Genomic DNA, 21203 nt, shown 5'->3' with positions numbered 1-21203 from the left:
CATAACAACACTGGTCAACAACAAATTTGTGTCTGCGTTTTTTCAGCTGATTTAGGATGAATCTGATGCGCTGAATCCAAAAATCACATTGGTTTTGCTCAATCAGGTCAAGTTTTTGAGCTATGGCCACATGTCTTATTTTACGTTTTTGTTCACATGTACGCTTGTGTGGAGCATTTTAGAAGAAGTTGGTGGGGGTAAAATGCCTTGTCAAATAATTGTTTTGATTGGAAATGATTATTTTAATGGCAAGAAGTATTCAGGTCTGATAGTTCTGCGTGATTATGTCGAAAAGGGATCAGTTTGAAGTCATAAAACCTCGAAATCTTCCATAAATTGGTCCAGCAAAGCATAAAGTTGGGGGATCAAAACTAAGTTAATGGGGCAGCCGCCCCACGAAGTATCCTGATCTTCAATCAGCACGTCGTCCTGTAGCTCATTGTGATGAAATTCCAGTGCCTATCTTCGGATAACTTCCTGACATTAGTGACGAAGATGCCTCCAGTGTTGAAGGACATGAAGAAGAAGTGGTTCTTGAAGATGATGCTCCACATCCATTTTCCCAAAAGGAGTTGATCTAGTTCACGACCTCAGCTTGTCAAAGGACTCTGACGATTGAAGGAAAAAAACCTCCTCTCTGACAGTGCTTGCATCAGCTTCTTGCACAACAGGCATCAAGTGTACCTCCGTTTTTTCTTGGAAGAGAAGGACTTGGTGTACTGTGCAGATATTGCGCAGCTTCTGCTCAAGCTTGGAGTGCCACAGTATGAACCCAAAGATTGGAGACTGTTCATTGACAGCAGCAAGCGATCACTGAAATGTGTTCTGCTACACAACGGCAACCAGTTGGCCTCTATACCCCTGGCTCACTCGAGTACACTGAAGGAGAACTATGAAGCGGTGAAGTATGTGCTGGAGAAAATTGGTTATGATCAGCATAAGTGGTTTATTTGTGTTGACCTGAAGATGGTGAACAGTCTGGCTTCACCAAGTACCCATGTTTTCTGTGCATGTGTGATAGTAGGGACCGTGCTCAGCATTACACGAAGAAGGACTGGCCTGTGCGGGAGGAATTGGTGCCTTGCAAAGAAAGGAACGTCATCAACGACCCTCTGGTGGACAGAGACAGAATACTCTTCCCACCGCTGCACATCAAGCTCGGCTTAATCAAGCAGTTCACCAAGGCTCTGGACAAGGATGGTGACTGCTTCATTTACTTGTGCCAGGCTTTTCCAGGATTGACCATGGAGAAGTTGAAAGCTGGCATCTTTGACGGTCCTCAGATCTGTCAGCTCATCAGAGATCCAGAGTTCAGAAACTCAATGAACGAAGTGGAACTGGAAGCGTGGAAGGCATTTGTTCTGGTAGTGAAGAACTTTCTTGGCAACATTAAGGCCAGAAACTACGCAGAACTTGTCAACAACATGCTGACTGCTTTCAGAAACCTGAAAAGATTCACTACCTATTTTCACATATGGACCGGTTTCCTGAGAACCTGGGTTCAATGAGTGACGAGCAGGGGGAGAGATTCCATCAGGACATGAAAGAGATGGAGACCAGGTATCAGGGTCGCTGGGACGTAGTCATGATAGCTGACTACTGTTGGACTCTGAAGAGAGACCTCCGTGCTGCTGAGCATTCCAGGAGTTCCAAGAAACAGAAGTTCAAGCCCTGAAGTTTGAAAAATGGTGAAGCAACATGCAATTTACGCGTACATACCTTTATCAATGCCCACCATTCAGTTTACAGAAAACCTGACCTGATGGAGAGAAACGGATGCCATTTCCTGATTCAGCAGTGCAAATATACCCTAAATCAGTTGTAGAAATCTAGACAACATTCAAAAAGTAAAAAATTGTTGCCCGGTGTAATATTTTGTGGGTGGGGGAAAATGCTGATTTGGAATAGTGAAGGTCTTTAAGACCATTACAAAATGCTACATAGAAGATGGTTCTTCCACACTTGCATAATCTATCATGCTACTTTACCTGTAATGGCACAACCCCTTAATAGCACAGCTGTAGTTCCATAAAGCTCTACAGGACAGACATTTCCATATTTTCTATGTGGAGAAGGCACACCAGTAATTGCAGGGTTAGATGCACAGAGAGTTGGGATTTTACCTCTGCAGTTCCACTAATACTGAGTCGAGCTGTTCGGACATTTGTATTATCAATGACAAAGTTGTTGGCACTGTACTTCTTTCGTTTGGGATCTATCAGAATAATTCCTGGTGAATATATGCTTGTGCTCCATGTAACGACGAAGAAAGTGTCATTTCCCACTGTTTTATCAATTGTTACAATACCATCAAACCACCTTCCGGAACCGACGCTATGACTTTTACTTTCAAGCTGTTGGTATTAAAACAAACAAACAAAACGTTAAGCATTATGGTTAAAGGTAAAAAGGTAAAGGAGCCCTGGATGATTAAGTCCATTCAAAGGCAACTATGGGGTGTGACACTCATATTGCTTTTCAGGCCAAGGAATAATAATAAAAAGAATTAATAATTAATAGTAATTTATTGTCTCTACCCTGCTCATCTGGCTGGGTTTCCCCAGCCACTCTGGGCGGCTTCCAACATGAGATTAAAAATACATTAAAACATCAGTCAATAAAAACTTCCATAAACAGGGTTGCCTTCAGATGTCTTCTAAACGTCAGATAGTTGTTTATTTCTTTGACATCTGATGGGAGGGCATTCCACAGGGCACACGCCACTACTGAGAAGGCCCTCTGCCTGGTTCCCTGTAACAGCTTCTCGGAACCAAGGCCCTCAGCGCTGGACCTCAGTGTCCGGACAGACCGATGGGGTTGAAGACACTCCTTCAGGGAGCTGGCATTTGTCCACAGACAGCTTTCCCAGTCATGTGGCCAGCATGACTTAACTGCTTTTGGCGCAACGGAACACCATGATGAATGCCAGAGTGCACAGCAACCCTTTCCATACATAAGCTATGGCATGCTTAAGCTACTCCATGCAGATACCATAATTATTTTTTCTCCACCAAATATATTTATTGCAATTGTTTATGGATTTTTATTGGTTGTTTGCTGCCTTGGAAGTTTTCAACTGATAGGCAGATCCAAAAATTCAGTGCAAAAGCAACAACCGCCCTGTGCTCTTCAGATGAAGGGTGGTATCTAAATTTCAATAATAACATTTTGATGGTGTCTTTGAATTCAACACAAAGCTATGTTATTAGCAAGCTACGTGAAAACAGCAATGAGTAAAAAAAAAACAAACTAGGACAAATCCAATCAATGATCAGAAACAAGAGGTTGAAACTGGAAGACACAAATCTAATTCTATAGACCAGGGGTAGGGAAAGTTTGCTCCCAGATATTGATGAACTGCACTTCCAATCAACCCCGGCAAGCATGGCTCAAAGCATGATGGGAGTTGTATTTCAGTAGCATCTGGAGGACCAAAGGATCACCACACCTGCCACAGAGGAAGAGAAGTAAACAAGAATTCACCTGGACAGGAGATACCACCAGCTTTGTCTCCATGCATGGACCTGGCAAGCAAAACAGTTGTAGAAGCAGCTCCAGGGGAGTTTGCACTCCATACTCAGGCTTGAGGATGGCCTGGCTAGGGTATTACTAATTTGTGGGCTCCTACTGGTTGGGGGTATGGCCAAATTTGCCCCAACTTGCATATGGGTTTGAATTAGGGATTGCCTACCTTCACCCCCTGGGGAAGCAGGGTCAGTGGCCTCCCTACTCGCCCTCTAGGTGTAGCCCATGGAAGGGGGGATAGGAAACTCATCTGTGCCCTATTTCACAGAGGTGGGAGAACTGTTGCTCTTTGTACCGGACCTGTACATTTTGAAATGTTTCAGTTCTGTCAAAATCTGCCTCTGCAATTAGCCTTTCTCTGCAAATTCTACTTGGGTCTCGCTCTGTACAATAAGAGCAAATCACAGGCTGTAGAGTTGATGTCACACTCTGTTGTTTTCGATTTTTGTACAGTGCCTAGTAATTTTAAGATAATAAGAATCATTACGATAAGCTACTGCTTGCACCCAAATCTTTGTAATCCAGACCTGAATCGATTGTTGACTGATATCTCCACTTCCTGAAGAAATTCCACTGAAAGCATCTATGAGGCCGTTGGAATCCAAACTGTCAGTGGCAGAAAATTTTGAACCTCCTGAAATACAATTGAAATCATAATTAGAGTAATCTATCAGATGGAATAAAATGTATTACATTACTGTGCTGTGTCTTGTTTTTTTTAAAAAAATAATATTTATTACTTTTAAAGGTTACAAAAATAGAAGGAAAAAAAATTTAGAGACAAGAAAGAAAAAACACAAGACAGAAAGAAAGAACACCACAATACAATACAATACAATACAATACAATACAATATACAAACAATATATAACCCAAACTAAACCCATTAAACTAAACACATAAATAAATCAAAACAAAAACAGTTTAAAATACATCTCTCCTTTTCCGTATTCTATCCTTCATTACCTCGTTTCCTCGACTTCCTCACGCCTCCCTTTTTGTATTCCAATTCTACTAATTATTTCAGCAAATCCTTTCCATCTTTCTCTGTTTTTTATCATCTTATACATAACATATTTTTTAACCTTATTTCCCTTTAAGACTAAATTACATATCTATACTTATCTATACTTAACTTCTTATAACATTTCTGCTAAATCCATATAATATCATTCCACCATTTTTCTAACAGTAATTAATTTTACCAAATTTCTAAATATGAACTTTAATTTCCCAATCTTCTTCCACCCTCTCCTCTCCCTGGTTTTGGATTCTGCCAGTCCTTTCCGTCAGTTCCATATAGTCCATCAACCTGGAGATCTTATGTCCGAGGCTCTTGGCTCTTTTCCAAGTCCCTTCTGCAGATCTTCTTCATATTCTTTAATGCTCAGGAGCACATCTCGGGAAAACTCCAACCTGACAGAACTTTTATTCCTTCTGAACAGTTCAGCCAAATTTCCATAATTAAAAATAAGATCCATAAGGTGTTTCAGGACATATTTCAGGATTCCTCCGAATCTAAAGGCCCCCAAAGCTTCAAGCTCCTCCAGGCCCAAACCCATGCCCCAAAAGTCAGCTAGTCCCCGGATAAAGGGATCTTTCCAACTTTCGTTCTTCAGGGTCCAATCCTCCAGGGTCCAATCCTCAAAATCTGGATTTTAATAGAATCAGTCATACAAGGCCTCAATTTATAGTCCTCAATTTGCTTCTGTGGAACTGAGGATCCTGCTTGAGCTACTTTAGGTTTCGCAATGGCATCCTTCTCCTTTTCCTCCACCATTTGTCCAGCCAAGGTATATTCCTGTACCGAGTCCTGAATTATTTCTGTGCTGTTGCTTGCTTTTTGATTCAAATTGGTCACTTTCTGTTCCCGATTGTCCATTTTAAAAATCATGTCATCTGCCTTTTTGTGAAGCTGCTCAAGTGAATGGTTTATCTTATAAAATGCAGTCACAATAGCTTCTCCTATCAACATTTTGAATGGTCCAAGGTCAATCTCTGATTCTCAGAAACCTTATCTTGCAGCTGGAGCTCGCCCTGTTACACTCCTGTAACAGTTTCACATGCTCCCTCTAGAGGGAAACAGTCTCAACTTTTATCAATTCTTTCAAGCACAAAAACAGTTTCGATTTTCAGTTATTCCCCCCCCCTTTTTCCTCCCTTTATTAAGCGCAGAAGAGATCAATGGAAACAGTGTCTTTCTTATTTTAACTAACTGTCAAATCCATTCTGTCAATGAACCTTCCCCAAACGTCATCTGGCAGACCGTTCCCAGGTTCAGAGCAGTTGTAATTTGCTTTTTACTCTCTCCTGCAGGTTCCACTAGGTCCAGAAACTTCCCCCCTCTTCTCCTGCTTCCAAGGGGGGGATTTGTATTTTTAACCGGTGGAATTTTAATCCTTTGTCAAAGACTTTCAGAGACTTTAGTTTGTAGCGCCTTTGCTTCAATCTATTTACAAAAACGGAAGGCGGTCTTCCTGTTTAGAGCCTTCCCGCTTCGATGCCAAATTAAAGTGTTTGAGGATCCAAATTTTCCATTCTACTCACGGGTAGTTGTTTAGAGTCCAATTGTCCACAGGAAAAAGTCAGCGCTCTCCGACAGCAGCAATGCGACTTCACTCCGTGAAAGAAGCAGTCGATTCAAAGCACCGCGCCACTCACCCCACGTCGCTCCGGATCCCCTAAACAGGGTTTCCCCATGAGTAGGGGAGGCGCAAAAGGTGCCAGCCGAACCCCAAGTTCACAGGCTTCTCCCGCCTGTGATTTCTATGGGCCTCCGCCTTCGCCGTGGCGGTCAGACCCTGCCTTTCACGGAGCAAGTTCCTCCTGATCGGTGGAGCTCCGCCATTGCCAGAGGCGCCAACCCGGAAGTCCACTGTGCTGTGTCTTGTAGTAGCATATCCAGTATGGTTGCATAAACACTGTTCTGAATGGTAGCTGCAGCTTTTTAATGTTAGGAACTGATAAGGATGGTGACAGGACTTCCAGGGCCCAGTGTGCTCCCCTACCTCTCAAGAGTCCCAGGTGGCAGGAGTGGTCAGTGTTCCTTATGCTGATTGCTTAGCAACAGTGATTAAGCATCCTTAGCAACAGAAGCTTCCCTGTATTGGCCTAATATTTGCCTCCATGTTTTGCTTTCAAACTTTATGGATTTCCAATTGATTTTTATTTTATTTTTTTTAAAAATGAAAGCCAGGAGTTCAGACACCCTTCTGACTTGGGCATGTATCATACCTGCACCCCATGTTGGTGTCCCTGGGAACTGTACACACCCAACAGCCCATTGCAGCACATATCTACAGATGGAACAGGATCTATGACTTTTGTGAGAACATAATTAGTTTCTCTTATACTGTGGCATGTATTAAAAAGAATCAGAAACCACTTTTTCTCACTTCCTCTAAATCAGATATTCACAACTGGCTAGCTGTTGAAAGATTACAATGAACTATAAAATTTGCAATCTTAGGTATGGATTATGATGAGTAGGTATTTAAACTATTTGGGGCAGAGGCCCATAGCTACAAATTTACATAAATTTGCATATGCTGATTTATATGTATAGAAGCAAATTTAGACTTCAAATGTCACAAAAGCATGTCAACCAATCTAAATAATCTCATTCAGGTTCTTAGGTTACTTTGCACCCAACCCCAGATCACTCCAAATCAGTTAATTTTCAAACAGATCCTGCTCCAAATCAGTGCAGTTCTCATTCATTGCCCTGCACATCATTATCTAAATAAAGTCATCTTAAATAAATTCATTTCTGCAAATTAATAACCTATACCAACACCAGTCTCCTGATTCAATGTCCTTTAAATTCATCTATCAACTAACACACATATTACTTGGCTCCATGAGTGTAAATTAAAGGGGTTTTTTTTGCTGCTGGATTGACCTTGTGATAAACTCCTTTTTGGAGACACCAACTGGCACCAAGTAGCACCAAAGAGTTAATGTTAGGCATTCTGGTTAATCACTTACCTGTCATATTTGCCAACATTTCTAGTTCTTTTGCAGCGTTTGGTCCCAAAGCAATTGTGTGAATTACGGACCCACTATTTCGAACTTCGTCAAAGCAGGAGCTTATACCGCCATCTTCTCCATCTGTCAAGAGCACGATTTCACAGCCTTTGGTATTTGGATACTTTTTTAAAAACACCTGTATGAAAAAGAGGATTTAAAATTTTAGCAGCAACTAGTAATGTAGAAGCAATGGGACACTTTGTGCTTAAAGTGTAAGAGAAACTTGCTGCAAAACCTCTTCAAGTGTGTTGTTTTGCATTGTAGATGAGTGACAAAAGTGTGGACTAATTTTCTACCTGTGACAAAAGTAGACTTTGGTGAAATGGGTGTGATATTTTTTCCAGCTGAAGTAGCATTTGCTACTTCACTAATTTTAAAAGAAAGCAAATATGTGCAAAATCAAAATGGGTTGTTCCACCCTCTCCTTAGGTGCTCTTCAACTATGACTGCCATAGCATTCATTGGAAACACATGTCTGCACTCTGGGCTGGCCAAATACATTTTGCTTCCTGAGGCAAATCCGAAAATTGTGCTTTCCCTAACCTAGTATTCAGAGGTAGCATATTTGATGCATTTCTTGCTCACATGCTGATTCTGGATGGCTTTGCTGGAGCCAAATCCTTCCCACTGCACCACCATAAGAATCTGGAAAAACTTCTTTACCTCAAATGCTTTTTGCACTCCACCACATATGATAGTTCCTCCACCAGCTGTGGTAGGAAGTAAGGCTTTAAGTGTTTCGCGCACACTGTCATTGCTGATCAGTTGCAAATCGGACTTAATTTGTGTTAAACCATTGAATGTGACAATTCCAACCCAGGATCCTGCTTCAATAATCTGTAGGAGGAATATTTCTGCTGCTTGCTTCAGTCGGTTGATGCGATCGCTCTGCATATGAATTAAAATACAACATCCATAGAGTTGTCAGTGCTTTGCAGGGAGCAAATAAAAAATTGATAGTTATAATTATAAAGAAATACCAAAAAACAAAATTCTAGTAGAGGTAAAAAGACTTTGGTTCTCACTGTTGGAAGCTATTGCGGTAAAGAAAAAGAATATGATAGAAGGGTGGACAACTTATTTATTAAAATGAGGGAGGAGACTATCAAAATAATTCAAGGAATTATCAGGAAAATTAACAACATGGATACAATATAATTTAAACGACGTATTTAGGAAAGATAGGACAGGAGGATTTGGGGAATATATATCACAACTGGAGAGAGACCTGTTGGAATGTACCATGTTTTTCCGTGTATTGGATGCCCCCATGTATAGGATGCCCCCTATTTTTTGGGACTCCAAATTAAGAAAATGGGGGGAAATTGCCTGACTTGTTGAAATTTGGGATGGAGGGGCGGATTTCCCAGAGGCTAACAGCCACAGGTGTCTAACATGCTGCTGATCAGCTGTTCCCTCGCTGGCAATAACAGAGCTTTTTTTGGGGGGGGGAGTGGTGAAGCTTTTTTTTCCAATTACTTTTAGCACTTTTCACCTTTAGGCAGTCCGTTTTTGCCGTGCGGAATCTTTGCATGGCTTCATTTGTGTGTGGGCAGCGCAACGTTACACAGGAGGAGCACGGCCATTGAAGTACAGTGGTACCTCGGGTTAAGTACTTAATTCGTTCCGGAGGTCCGTTCTTAACCTGAAACTGTTCTTAACCTGAAGCACCACTTTAGCTAAGGGGCCTCCTGCTGCCGCCGTGCCGCCGTAGCGCAATTTCTGTTCTTATCCTGAAGCAAAGTTCTTAACCTGAAGCACTATTTCTGGGTTAGCGGAGTCTGTAACCTGAAGCGTATGTAACCTGAAGCATATGTAACCCCTGCGCCTTCCACATCAGCGAAACATCGCGCCTTGCCCTCCTGTGTAATGTTGCACCGCCCGCGCACAAATGCAGCTGCGTGAAGATGCTGCGCAGAAAAAACAGATCATACACAGCCTCTTCCACAGCTGTAGGGTGGGCAGAGTAGGAGGAGGCAAGCAGACTAAGAATGCCCAGCGGGAAAGGCGCTGCTGCTCCAGTTGGCCGTGGTGATAAAAGATATCTCTCCCCTCCGCACCTTTCTCGAGTGGCCTCGTGCTCATGAGTATCGTTCATTTCAATGGGGCTTGTACCATGAATTGTTCTCTCGGACAATAATTATCCTATAATGTTTTTTTGACTGTTTTACAAATATCTAAATGCTGTTATCTCCTAGGCATAATAAACTCAGTTCCAGAATGGCACATGTCAACTTGTCATTAATAGCTATACAGTGGTACCTTGGGTTACAGATGCTTCAGGTTACAAACACTTCAGCTTACAGACTCCGCTAACCCAGAAATAGTACCTCGGGTTAAGAACTTTGCTTCAGGATGAGAACAGAAATCGTGTGGCGGCAGCGAGAGGCCCTATTAGTTAAAGTGGTACCTCAGGTTAAGAACAGTTGCAGCTTAAGAACAGACCTCCAGAATGAATTAAGTTCTTAACCTGAGGTACCACTGTATCCCAAACCTCTTTGTACCATTCTTCAATTTTATATTTTAATTGCCCCTTCCATTTCCTAGCTATAATGATTTGTGCGGCTGTCAATAAATGTGTGAGCAAGTCCATAGCCTGTGAACCTTCTACCACATCATAAATTGATAGCAGTGCTATCTCTGGACTTTAACCCTGTGATTTCTACTAGCCCCCTAAACACTGTTTGCCTTTTTTTTTTTTTTACATACTTACACCCCCACCACATGTGAACATAATTCCCTGTTTCCTAGCATCCCCTCCAACATAACGTTGAATATCCCTTGTTTATTTGGTTTAAACTAACTGGTGTTAAGTACCATCTCAAAACTAATTTATAATGATTTTCTTTTATTCTCATAGACAACATTTTCAGTGTTTGATGGATGTATTAATGGAATATTGAATGGTTTAGTTTTTATAAAATATGCAGGAATCTATGATATGCAAAATGAAAAGAGAAGAAAGAGAAGAAGGGAAATCACTGATACTTCAAGGTTGTTAAAATGAGTATTTTAAATTATATAACAGAAAAGTTAATATTTTTAAAATAAAAATCAAACAATCAAATAAAAAGGAAATATTTCCTATGGATATGGAAAACACAGACTCACCAAAGTCATACTTCCAGAAACATCAAGTACTAGACACAAAACTCTGTCTTCTGCTTGCAGCAAGGAGATAGTGGGATCAGGTGGAGGGACAGTTATTGGAGTTGAACTGCGAAAGTCAGTAGAATCCGTAATTACTTCCCAGGTGCTCTTGTAGTTGCACAGTTTATTCTGCATATTTGTTGCTTTCATATTATGGGTGCTATTGTTACAGAACTGAGTAACCTAAATAAAAGAGAAGGAGAATTGGTCAAAATCACACACTTCTTAGCAATTTCCTTATGAAGTGGTGCTATGAAGGTGGACATTCTTTGTCATAAAAAAATGACTACAGGGTGCTATGTGGGTTTTCCTTTGTAGGCACTTGTTGCCTTTTATCTCACAAAAAAATGTAGTGGCAAGCATCTCCAAAGAGCCTGTTTCTGTTCACCCGCTGATCCCATGGCGAACAGAGTTAATAAGTTTGCAGCCGAGAGTATCAGTGCTTGTGTGTGGCACCCAGGTCAGTGGCAGACTTTGGGCTCTCGAATTTCAGCAGCCCTCTGTGTGATGCTAAAATTTGCCCTCCCCGTCTCTCGTGCTCTGTTCTACAACATTTGGCACCCCCTGCAGTGTGGCACCCTGTGCAATTGCACCAGTTGCAGCACCCTAAAACCGCCTCTGCCCAGAATCCCATCTCTCTACAAGGCAATTGAGCACCAATAAGGGGGCTTTCTCTGCTTCCCCTGTAGCTACAAGGGTATCTCATTAATTTGTACTCTTTTTTAGAGGGAAGGGTGAGGGAGAAATAGCTGGACAGCTGTTGAAGCTTGGCTAAATGATGAGGAGGCCTGTATTGGGTGTAGCTAAGTGCTATGCCTTGTTTTCCAGTATCCCAGAACAGGGAAGAAGCGGTTCCCTTTGGGGATAGAGGCAACAGGCCCCTTCTTGCACAGGCAGCCTAATTGCTAATACTCGATTCTGACCAAACTAAGCCTCTTAGACAAGGGTGCCAACCTGAATAAAATATTGGGGGGTGGAAGGAACAGGTAAGCCCCGTCCTGCACAATCTATCACAAGACGTGGCACACAAACCATTTGAATGGCAATGCCCATCAACTTGGGGGGGGGGGGGGCGCCCACTCAAATATTTTATTGGGGAGCCCGAAGGGACCTTGGCCCCTAAGAGATGGCTGGTATACTCCTAGAGCAAATTATATATCTGGAGGCTTAGTTTGGTCAGAATTGAATATACACTTCCAGAATTAATGCTAAATGAGCCACCATAGCTGCTAGAAGGTCATGAAAATTTGTGACCTGGGCTTTTTGGACTTGTCTACCCATGTTCTATCTGAAACCAAAGGGGTGCAATGCTTGTCAGATGTGATATTTTTTTTTCCAGCTCTCCTACCCAACTACTAGGTCAATACCATGATTTTTTGGAAACACAGTTTCTCCCAACCTTAGTGAAACAGCCAGCAGAATCTTGAAGTTGTTTTATATTAGTGGCAGGATTTAAACTATAATCTTAAGAAATAATATTTAATTTAGCCAAAGTTGAGTATGGACAACATCTTGCATTTTTCAAGACAGACACCAAATAAGGAAGCCTATAGCTTCAAATTGACATTACACATACTTACTGAAGAGAAACTTTGCATATACATTATAGATGCTTGAGCAGTCTGTGTTTTGTCTGGAATGAACTGGCATCCAGCTTCATACAGCTGAGTTCGGCTTTCAACTTTGCATTTTCTCGTTTTTCCTGGGCTAATTGGGAATATATATTGACCACTGACATTTGCAGAGCATCTAATCAGTATAATAGAAGCAAATATAGTTAGTTAAAAAGTCAGTATATGGATCTCATAGAGATTGTACTCATTTTTTTTTAATTGCAAGGGTTTCTTGGAGAAATATAACAAATAATCATGCAACGCTTAGACATTCATATATAAAAAATGGGAATCGGGACTTAGCAGGCTGATTCTGGACAAAATATTTAAAAGGGTTATGGAAGAATATTAGACATTACGTATGAAGTTGATCATTCTGCTCCCCACCTTCTGCCAGTGTGACCATGGTGGGGTCCCCACTGTGGAGGCCCCACAGGCAGGAGAGGGGAGTTTGGGTTGCACTCTGAGTGAGTGAGCTGATTGATAATTATGCAGGGGAGGCAGAGAGAGAGGGTGGGTGTTAACTGTGGGGCTGGCAGGTGAGAAGAGCATTGCCCCACTTTCCCCTAAGGAGCAAACTCTTCTGTATCCTGTCAGAACCAGAACAGCAAGATTGTTTAGTTTAAGTTGTCTTTAAAAGAAACTGCTAATTGGTTAGTGTCCCTGAAAGGATGCTTTATGACTGTGTTAAACTAACATAACAAAGGGATGGGTTTGATGATTTTACAATGCTGTATCTTTGCCTGTATTGAAACGTGCTAGGAGGAAGGCACGATTGGCAAATCCACACCGTGATCAACTCCCACCTGGAAACTAATGTCCCCACTGTGGAAGGACGTGTGGATCCAGAATTGGCCTCCACAGTCATTTACGGACTCATTGTTAAAACCGTGTTTATGGAAGACAATCTTACTCGGCTACGAATGATCGCCAAAGAAGAGAAGATTGCAAAGGTGTATTGAGATCTCTGTAGTGACTTCTGCATCTGAGATTACTACCTTGTACTTACAAATATATGTTTAATGATTTCATCAACTTGTTTATTTTTGACCCCCAGTCGGGAATCTAACTGTATTCCCTACAATACTATCAAATTATAGGTTAATCTTCTGGACAATTACTCATAGCACAACCAAACTAACAACTCCAAGGCAAACATCAGCCATAAAGGATTGGTTATATAGTTTGAGGTATACATTTTGGACAGTACCTTGTTGCTTCAGCTTGTTTTATCCCAGTAGTATAGAAAGGTGCGTCGTTGTTATATTCATCAAAGACTCCCCATCTGAGGTGAGCCCATTCATGGACAAACACTCTGCCTGTGGAAGACCATTGACAAAGCTAATTGTGACACTATTCAGGTGTCCTGGGTACTAAATACTATGGATCCCTCACTCAGAACCAAATTATTTACTCAACTTCTTGATGGGATACTACTGGGCTTCCCCTGTGAACCTCAAGCTATTACATTTTATACCAATTGTTGATGACAAGCTTTTAAGAGCCGATATGGAAATACAGTAAGCTTCCTGAAGTGAAACAGGAACAAGTTCAGCTGGCTTCGGAAAGCAAGCTTTTATGGTCTGAAAATGCTCAGATGAACCTAACATGAAAATATTGCTAATTCCATATATAAACTTAGGAGATATTAAGCAAATAAAACCAAACCATTCATGGTTTCTCAGTTCTTGCTCTGTTTATTGTCTTTTGAAACATTGACTATTTAAGACTGTAGTAATAAATACAAATAATTTAAGATGAATTAACGGGTACTACCTCGTGATCCGCGGGACGCGGGTGTGGGTTAAACCACAGAGCCTAGGACTTGGCGATCAGAAGGTCAGCAGTTCGAATCCCTGCAACGGGGTGAGCTCCCGTTGCTTGGGCCCTGCTCCTGCCAACCTAGCAGTTCGATAGCACATCAAAGTGCAAATAAATGTAGTAGATAAATAGGTAGTGTAGATAAATAGGTACCGCTCCGGCAGGAAGGTAAACGGTGTTTCTGTGCACTGCTCTGGTTCGCCAGAAGCGGCTTGGTCATGCTGGCCGCATGACCCAGAAGCTGTACGCCGGCTCCCTTGGCCAATAGAGCGAAATGAGCTCTGCAACCCAAGAGTCGGCCATGACTGGACCTAATGGTCAGGGGTCCCTTTACCTTACCTCGTGACCCATAAACAGCATGCAAACTGTCATTTGTCAGGAAATTAGGAGTGAAATGAATGTATCTTCCCTGTTTCCCACATCCGCCATACTGCAAGGTGTAGGGATCATCTCCATATTTCAGGTAAGGCTTTGCCACTATGACATCAGCCTAAAGTAAAATAGAACTTGGTTGAAAGATCACCAAAATACTTTTGATATTAATGCTATATGGTGGGTTTTGCCTCAGCAAACCACCCTCAGATTTTTGTTCTGCATAGAAAGGCACAATTCTGGACCATAGGGTTGAACCGAAATTTTTGCCTGAAACAAAAATCTCTTAAAACCCGTTGGGATTCCATATTTCTTTTGAGTAAATGCCTGCGTGTTTCATGGGACATGCAGCCCCATGCCATGCAGGTTGATTCAGAAAGAAGACATGATGTGTTCAGTTGAGCTTAGGCCCAATATATAGGATTGCAGTGTAATTTTCAACAAAGATGTGTACAGTCACATGTTACAACATAAGAGCCCTCAGGATCACCTCAAGCATAGTGCACCAAGCAAAGTGCTTAGAGGGCTGGGCTAGGAGACCAGGTTTTGAGCCCCCCTCACTCGGTCATGAAGCTCACTGTATGACTTTGGGCCATTCACCACTTCTCAGCCTCACCTACCTCACAGTTGTGCAGGTTAAATGAGGAGGGATAAACTGTGTACGCCACCTTAAGCCCCATGGAGGTTAAGGTGGAATATGAATGCAATAAATAACAATAACAAGTCCAGCATCCTGACCCTAACAGCAATTACCTAGAAGCTAACAGACAGAAAAGCAACAACTAGTATTGAGAGACTCATTCCTTTTCAATGGGAGGTTACATTGAGGTATTATGGCTAACAGTCATAATACCATGAATATTTTCCATAATACCATGAATATTTTCCATGAATTTGTCTCAGCCCCTATTAAAGCTACCAAAATGTAAGCCCCGGAATATTTGAAGAATTCTCCCCACCACCCCAAGCAAATATTAGATCAGTCTTATTTTGCAATTTCTGCCCCAATGTGTATTATTGTTATTGTTATTTGCCACAATATTCTTTTAAATCCCTCAAGCACATTTAAATTTTAATGCATATGCCTCACTTACCTTGTCATAGGACTCTATAGTCACCCTGCCATATTCAGGTTTTGGTGCCCATGTCAAAGGAATTACAACTTTTACAGACTTGAAATAAAATCTTTGTTCTGTAGCACTGAAGAGGTAAGCAGATGCCTCTTTAATCATATCCTACAAGGAAAATAATGAGTGTTCAGTGGCTAGCATTCGCATTCACACTTGCAGAATGTGCATTGGGTCTTTTCTGCCCTCCCTCCTGAACCTGGAGGTATTTCATTTGAAAAGATTGGGGGATAGGCAGCCTTCCCTAACCTCCAGTCTTTAAGTAGAATAGATGCCCTTCAATATGCTCCTATTCTCTAATGGTTTGAACAGCAACTTGACATAAAGAAATTCAGTAAACAAAACCATTCTTAGTTTGGTGGAAAGCAACGAGAAAAGTTGTGCCTCTTAACTTTCTGGGTGTGTAACCATATTGCTTATTCTTGTTTGCACTGCATAGAGTATACAACCATCTTTGTTTAGTGAAAAAGGCATTAGTAAGCCTAAGAGATGATTAACAGAAAATTCCCAAGTGGGATATTCGTATATTTTGGGAATTGTCTCCTCAAGAAAGCTTGTCTAGCACCTACCCTAGGAATGGGTGTGTGTGTTAATTTTTACTTTATTTGCATTTTAACGAGAAGCTAATTTGCATTTCCCAGACCAATACATGAACCCCAAACACTCCAGCCTTCAGAATTTGCACTTTGCCGAATTGTTCAGTGTAGTTCCCTAAAAATGCATCTATTGGGGGAAAACAGCTACAGAAATGTAGGTATAAGAAAAAAACAATTCTCTCTGCATATATACACACTAGTAAAAACTGCATATGATAATTTGTTTAGTAGGACAAATTCACCCTAAAATATCTCCATCTTCATTTACAAATAAAGCAATACAATATAGAACAAAATACAAAGGGTTGAATCCATGCTAAGGCTGTAACCCAATCCCCTCTTATGCCAGGCTGGGAGAATTGGATTGAATGGCATCTCTGTGCCCACTTCCACTGGTTCAGTTGGTCTCCCACTGGTGCCAGAGTGACAGTTGTGCCGCTTCACCAGGGCGGACTCCCCCTTCTGCTTACTGAACACCTGAGCAGGTGGAAAGTTGCCCAAAGGCAACAAAACGGATCATTGTGAGGCCAAGGTGGTACTGAGCAGGTCCGGGATCTGCTCACCAGCTTGGATCTGGCACAGGAATTGCAGACCATTCAGTGTCTCTATTTTCCAGGCATGTCCTTGATTTAGGGAAGCCATCCCAGTTTTTTATTTGATCCTGGCATGTCCCGTTTTTCCTTAGGATGTCCCTATTTCCATAAGAGAAATGTTGGAGGGTATGCAGTGGCAAGCTTAGACTGCCTTGTAAGTTAGGCTTCAATTTATGCTCACTTACCTGGGTTTACAGCCCATTGAATTCAAACTTCTGAGCAAACATGCATAGGAACGTGCTGTTTGTTGCACTTAGTTCCTATTGAAACTAATGGGATATAAGCCATGACCAACTAACTGCACTGATTTTAATGGGACCAAAGTTCAGCTAACTTCCCATGATCTAGTTCATTGTAAAGCAAACAGTATCAGAATACTGATAAAAAATTCTGATAAAAAACAGCACAGTTAAACCTGAAAGAGGGCTATGGAAAATAAAATGCCTTTGTATGGCACTAAAAACGATGTAGACAAGAGGTGCATGAATATTTTGGTTTTGGTTTTTCTCAATTTATCCTTTTTCCATTCTTAAATTTAGTTCCCCACAGCTCTTTTTGACTGACTGACTGCCTGACTGATTGATTTTGTTTTTTAAAAACCTCAAGACGATTCACCAGCATTTTAGTGTGAATTTCTCCTAATATTTTAAACTGAAGAGTGGCCTATAAATTCTTAAAAGAAAATTTTAAAAACTATACAAATGTGGCCTAAGATAACCTTGATTAGACATCTGAAAAGGTTGTGTGTTTATATGTTGCCCCTTAGTTTATTTCCATATCGCGTACAGTGGTACCTCCATTTCGAACTTACAATATTTCTCGCTCTGTAAGATGCACCTTTCCCCTCCTAAAAAGTAAAGGGAAATGTGTGTGCGTCTTATGGAGCAAATGCAGGCAGGAGCCTCTGCTCAGCACTCCCTTTAAAGAGCTGCATGAAGCGTGTGTCCTTCTCCCTCCTCGGGGAAAAGCTCCCAAGAGTAGCACATACACTCCATGCGCTCTTTAAAGGGAGCGCGGCTCTTGGGGGAGCCTTAGCCGCAGCCTCTCCTGGGCAGGGGATGAAGGTTCCCCTTGCCCGGGAGCGGCTGCACGCGGCTATCCCATAAGCCAGGACCGCCAGCGGGATCACTGCGCTGCAATCCCGCTGGCTGTCCTGGCTTCTGGGATTCAGAATATTTTTTTTCTTGTTTTCCTCTTCCAAAAACTAGGTGCGTCTTATGGCCTGGTGCATCTTATAGAGCAAAAAATATGGTGATTCATTCCAGAGGTCTGTTCTTAACCCAAAACAGTTCTTAACCTGAGGCACGCTTTCACTAATGGGGCCTCCCACTGCCACCGCGCCACCACCACGCAACCTCTGCTCGCATCCTGGGGCAAAGTTTGCTACCAGGAGACCTACTTCCAGGTTAGCGGAGCTCGTTACCCGAAGCGTTCACAAGGAGGACGGTACGTAACCTGAGGTTCCACTGCACTATCCTGATAATTGGTGCCCACACAGCTCTAATTGGTTAATGGGGCATTTCCACATCTAACGGTCAAAACCAGCACAATATTTACCCCAGAGTATTTACCTCTGACACAGAGTTAACAAAACCACACTTAGCTCAGCATGTTGGGCTTCAGGAATTCCATTGCTTTTCATCATCATCCTTCCCTCTTTTCGCAATTTTCAGGCTGACAGTGCCATTAATTATAGAGCCGAAACAGCGCCACTATTTCACAAGAGGGACTTATAAAAAGGCTTGGAGTCACCACAAGTTTTGCAAAAATGAAAAAAAATATTCAGGAAAAGAAAAACCCCTTGAGGTTTGGGATACACCTGAAAAACAGCCTAATGAAAATTAAATGATGGACTGTGGCAGAGACCAGGAGAAGGTAGATTGGATTATCCTGGAGGAAGACATAGCTGAATAGAACAGGGAAGAGGAGCAGCCAACACTTTGACATTTTCTTATGGGTCCCACCTATATGCTTGGGTGCAGGGGTGTACAGTAGCACCCTGGAACCTATGCTTACAAGATGAACGCTGCATTTTCCCAGCATATCACAGGTCCCTGAGGGGACAGTGATTCAATATATTCAGAAACATCTAACCACCTTACCTTTATGTTGTCGACAATTTTGTTGTCTTCAGCTACTGCAGGATTAATTGCAATGACAATGTCTTCAAACCCACCATTGTTGAGTTTTACCATGGTACCCGTTGCCCCATGTAGGAATTGTAACACCAACAGAAGAAGCCACCGACTGAACACCATACTTGCTTCTGCCACTTAGCCCTGTCCCACAGAAAGGACTAATAGAACGGGAGGGCTATTTATGCAAGTGCATAACTGCTTGGTTTATGACAGGACTTTGTTCTGTCAAGGAAATTCTGCTATTTTTCTATTTCCTGATAGTGCCATCTTCAGGTAACAAACTGGTGAATCTTTAAGGAATGTTGTAAATTAATTCAACCCTGCACTTCCTTGTTCTGCTCACCATTAATAGATTGCAAACTTTTTTTCTGAAGGTGTTGATATGAAGTTAGTCACAGCAACCATTCAGATTTCCTTATTAGAGAGGCACCTCTGGACATAAAAATCTGTCAAGGAGGTGGCAAATCTGGCTTCCAAAGAGTGTGCCCCAGCCGTTGCTGCCACCGTGGTGGCAGCAAGTGATGCATTTCTTAGTGACTGAATCTGCTGCCCTGTGGCTCCTGCCACCTGAGGCGGTCACCTGATCTTGCCTCATGGTGGCCCAGACCCGGCACTACTTTTTATGACGCTTAATACAGTTGAACCTCAGTTTTCGAACGTAATCCGTTCTAGAAGACTGTTCGACTTCCGAGACGTTTGCAAACCAAGGAGCAATGGGCGGTCAGCAAAATACATTGAGAAAAAAATAATAACATGCAGAGGAAGCTGTTCGACTTCTGAGGCACTTTTGGCGTTCGGCTTCTGAAACGTTTGGCTTCCGAGATGCTCAAAAACCGAGGTTCCACTGTATATTAAAAATATCTCTAAGCAATGTACAAAAACTGAAGCAAAAATAGACAACTTAAACAAAATATTATGAAAATCAAGGCTTTTTTTCAGCCGGAACTTGCCAGAACTGAGTTCCAGCATCTCTCAGGTGGGCGCCATCGCCATTGTAAGAGAAGAGGGGAAGTGTTCATGGTGAGTTTCGGCACCTCTTTTTCTAGGGGGGGGGGGAAGCACTGACAGAAATACACAGTTATGTATAAAAAAGTTACATTAATACAAAGTTGCTAATATATATACCGTATTTTCCTGTGTATAACCTGCCCCCTGGATAAGATGCCCCCTATAAGACACAGCTGCAACCAATCACCTGGCCCTACAATGCACTACCTGTGTATAAAACAAGCCCCATTTTTAAACATTTTTGTGTAAAAAACCCCCATGTCTTATACACAGAAAAGTACGATAAGTCAAAATCAGGGTGTGTTTTTCCCCAGCTGGAGCTTCCTGGAACCCAGTTTCTGCACCTGCCAGGTGGATGCCATTTTGATTGTAAGACAACAAGGGAAGTGTTTGTGGTGAGTTCCGGCACCTCTTTTTCTAGAAAAGTAGCACTGGTCAAAATAATTTCTCACCCAGGGTCCAAACAGACTCTCAGCTCTTCTACAAAAGTATCACAACAAGAAGAGTTTCTGGAAACAATGGACACCACCCTAGTCTCCCACTCTAGACTTTCTTTCTTATGGGCAGACACAAGGTGGATGGCTCTTCCTCAGGCTGCCTATCGCTGGGTCCCATTCAGCTGTACTCCCCACACCCAGTTCCAGGTTTGCTGAGTTTCTTCACCCTCTTCTCTCTCTTCCTCCTCCAGTTGCTGGGCACTGAGATGGGCTGAGATTCTCTATCAGCTCTATTTTATTTGGTTACCTATTCAATCTGTAGCGACATAAGGAAAAGTGTTGTTGTTTTCCAATACTAATGAAGTTGACTTTCATTTTACTGTTGTTTTGTCTACTATAGAAACTTGGGCATCTCTCTTAATCCTCCTTCCAAGTGAGAAAGAGGCACAACATGTAGCAGCCAGGCAAAAGCTCTTGAGCAGGGTACAAAACCGGGCTGGTAAAAGGTGTGGGCTAGGGAGAGCCCTCCCAAGGCCCGATAGATGTCTGCCCTGCCAAAAATTGGCTCAGGGGGGGTTGGGAGAACCCCACCAAACAGCACACAGGGATGCGGGGACATTGTTCTTTGTGGCAATGCTTGCACAGACAGAACATAATAGGGTAGCATTGAATTCCACCAAATATAATTTCGTACTTCTGTCGCCCTTGAAAGTTAGTTGCTGGGAGCCTGGGGAGGTGTTGGTTCATTTTTAAGAAAACAAAAACATTATTATTATTACAGTTGAACCTTGGTT

The 21203-nt window shown here is 42.1% G+C and overlaps 1 protein-coding gene across 1 annotated transcript in view; it reads right to left on the bottom strand.

Annotated features, from left to right (window-relative positions):
* The window catches only part of LOC307218641 (calcium-activated chloride channel regulator 1-like), a 27350-nt gene extending 6147 nt beyond the window's left edge, over positions 1–21203 (bottom strand). Inside the window, exons 1-10 of the mRNA XM_079981253.1 lie at positions 18929–21203; positions 15605–15745; positions 14478–14628; positions 13528–13636; positions 12285–12453; positions 10666–10887; positions 8218–8442; positions 7513–7690; positions 4053–4159; positions 2124–2354 (exon numbers count right to left, since the gene is read on the bottom strand). Of these exons, the coding sequence (XP_079837379.1) occupies positions 2124–2354; positions 4053–4159; positions 7513–7690; positions 8218–8442; positions 10666–10887; positions 12285–12453; positions 13528–13636; positions 14478–14628; positions 15605–15745; positions 18929–19084 (1689 nt within the window). The 5' untranslated portion in view covers positions 19085–21203. The remainder of the gene's footprint in view (positions 1–2123; positions 2355–4052; positions 4160–7512; positions 7691–8217; positions 8443–10665; positions 10888–12284; positions 12454–13527; positions 13637–14477; positions 14629–15604; positions 15746–18928) is intronic.

The sequence above is a fragment of the Podarcis cretensis genome (assembly GCF_951804945.1).
Source record: "Podarcis cretensis genome assembly, chromosome: 6".
Classification (NCBI taxonomy): Eukaryota; Metazoa; Chordata; class Lepidosauria; order Squamata; family Lacertidae; genus Podarcis; species Podarcis cretensis.
Note: the sequence above shows the minus strand (reverse complement) of the source record. Positions and strands in the feature narration are given on the sequence as shown.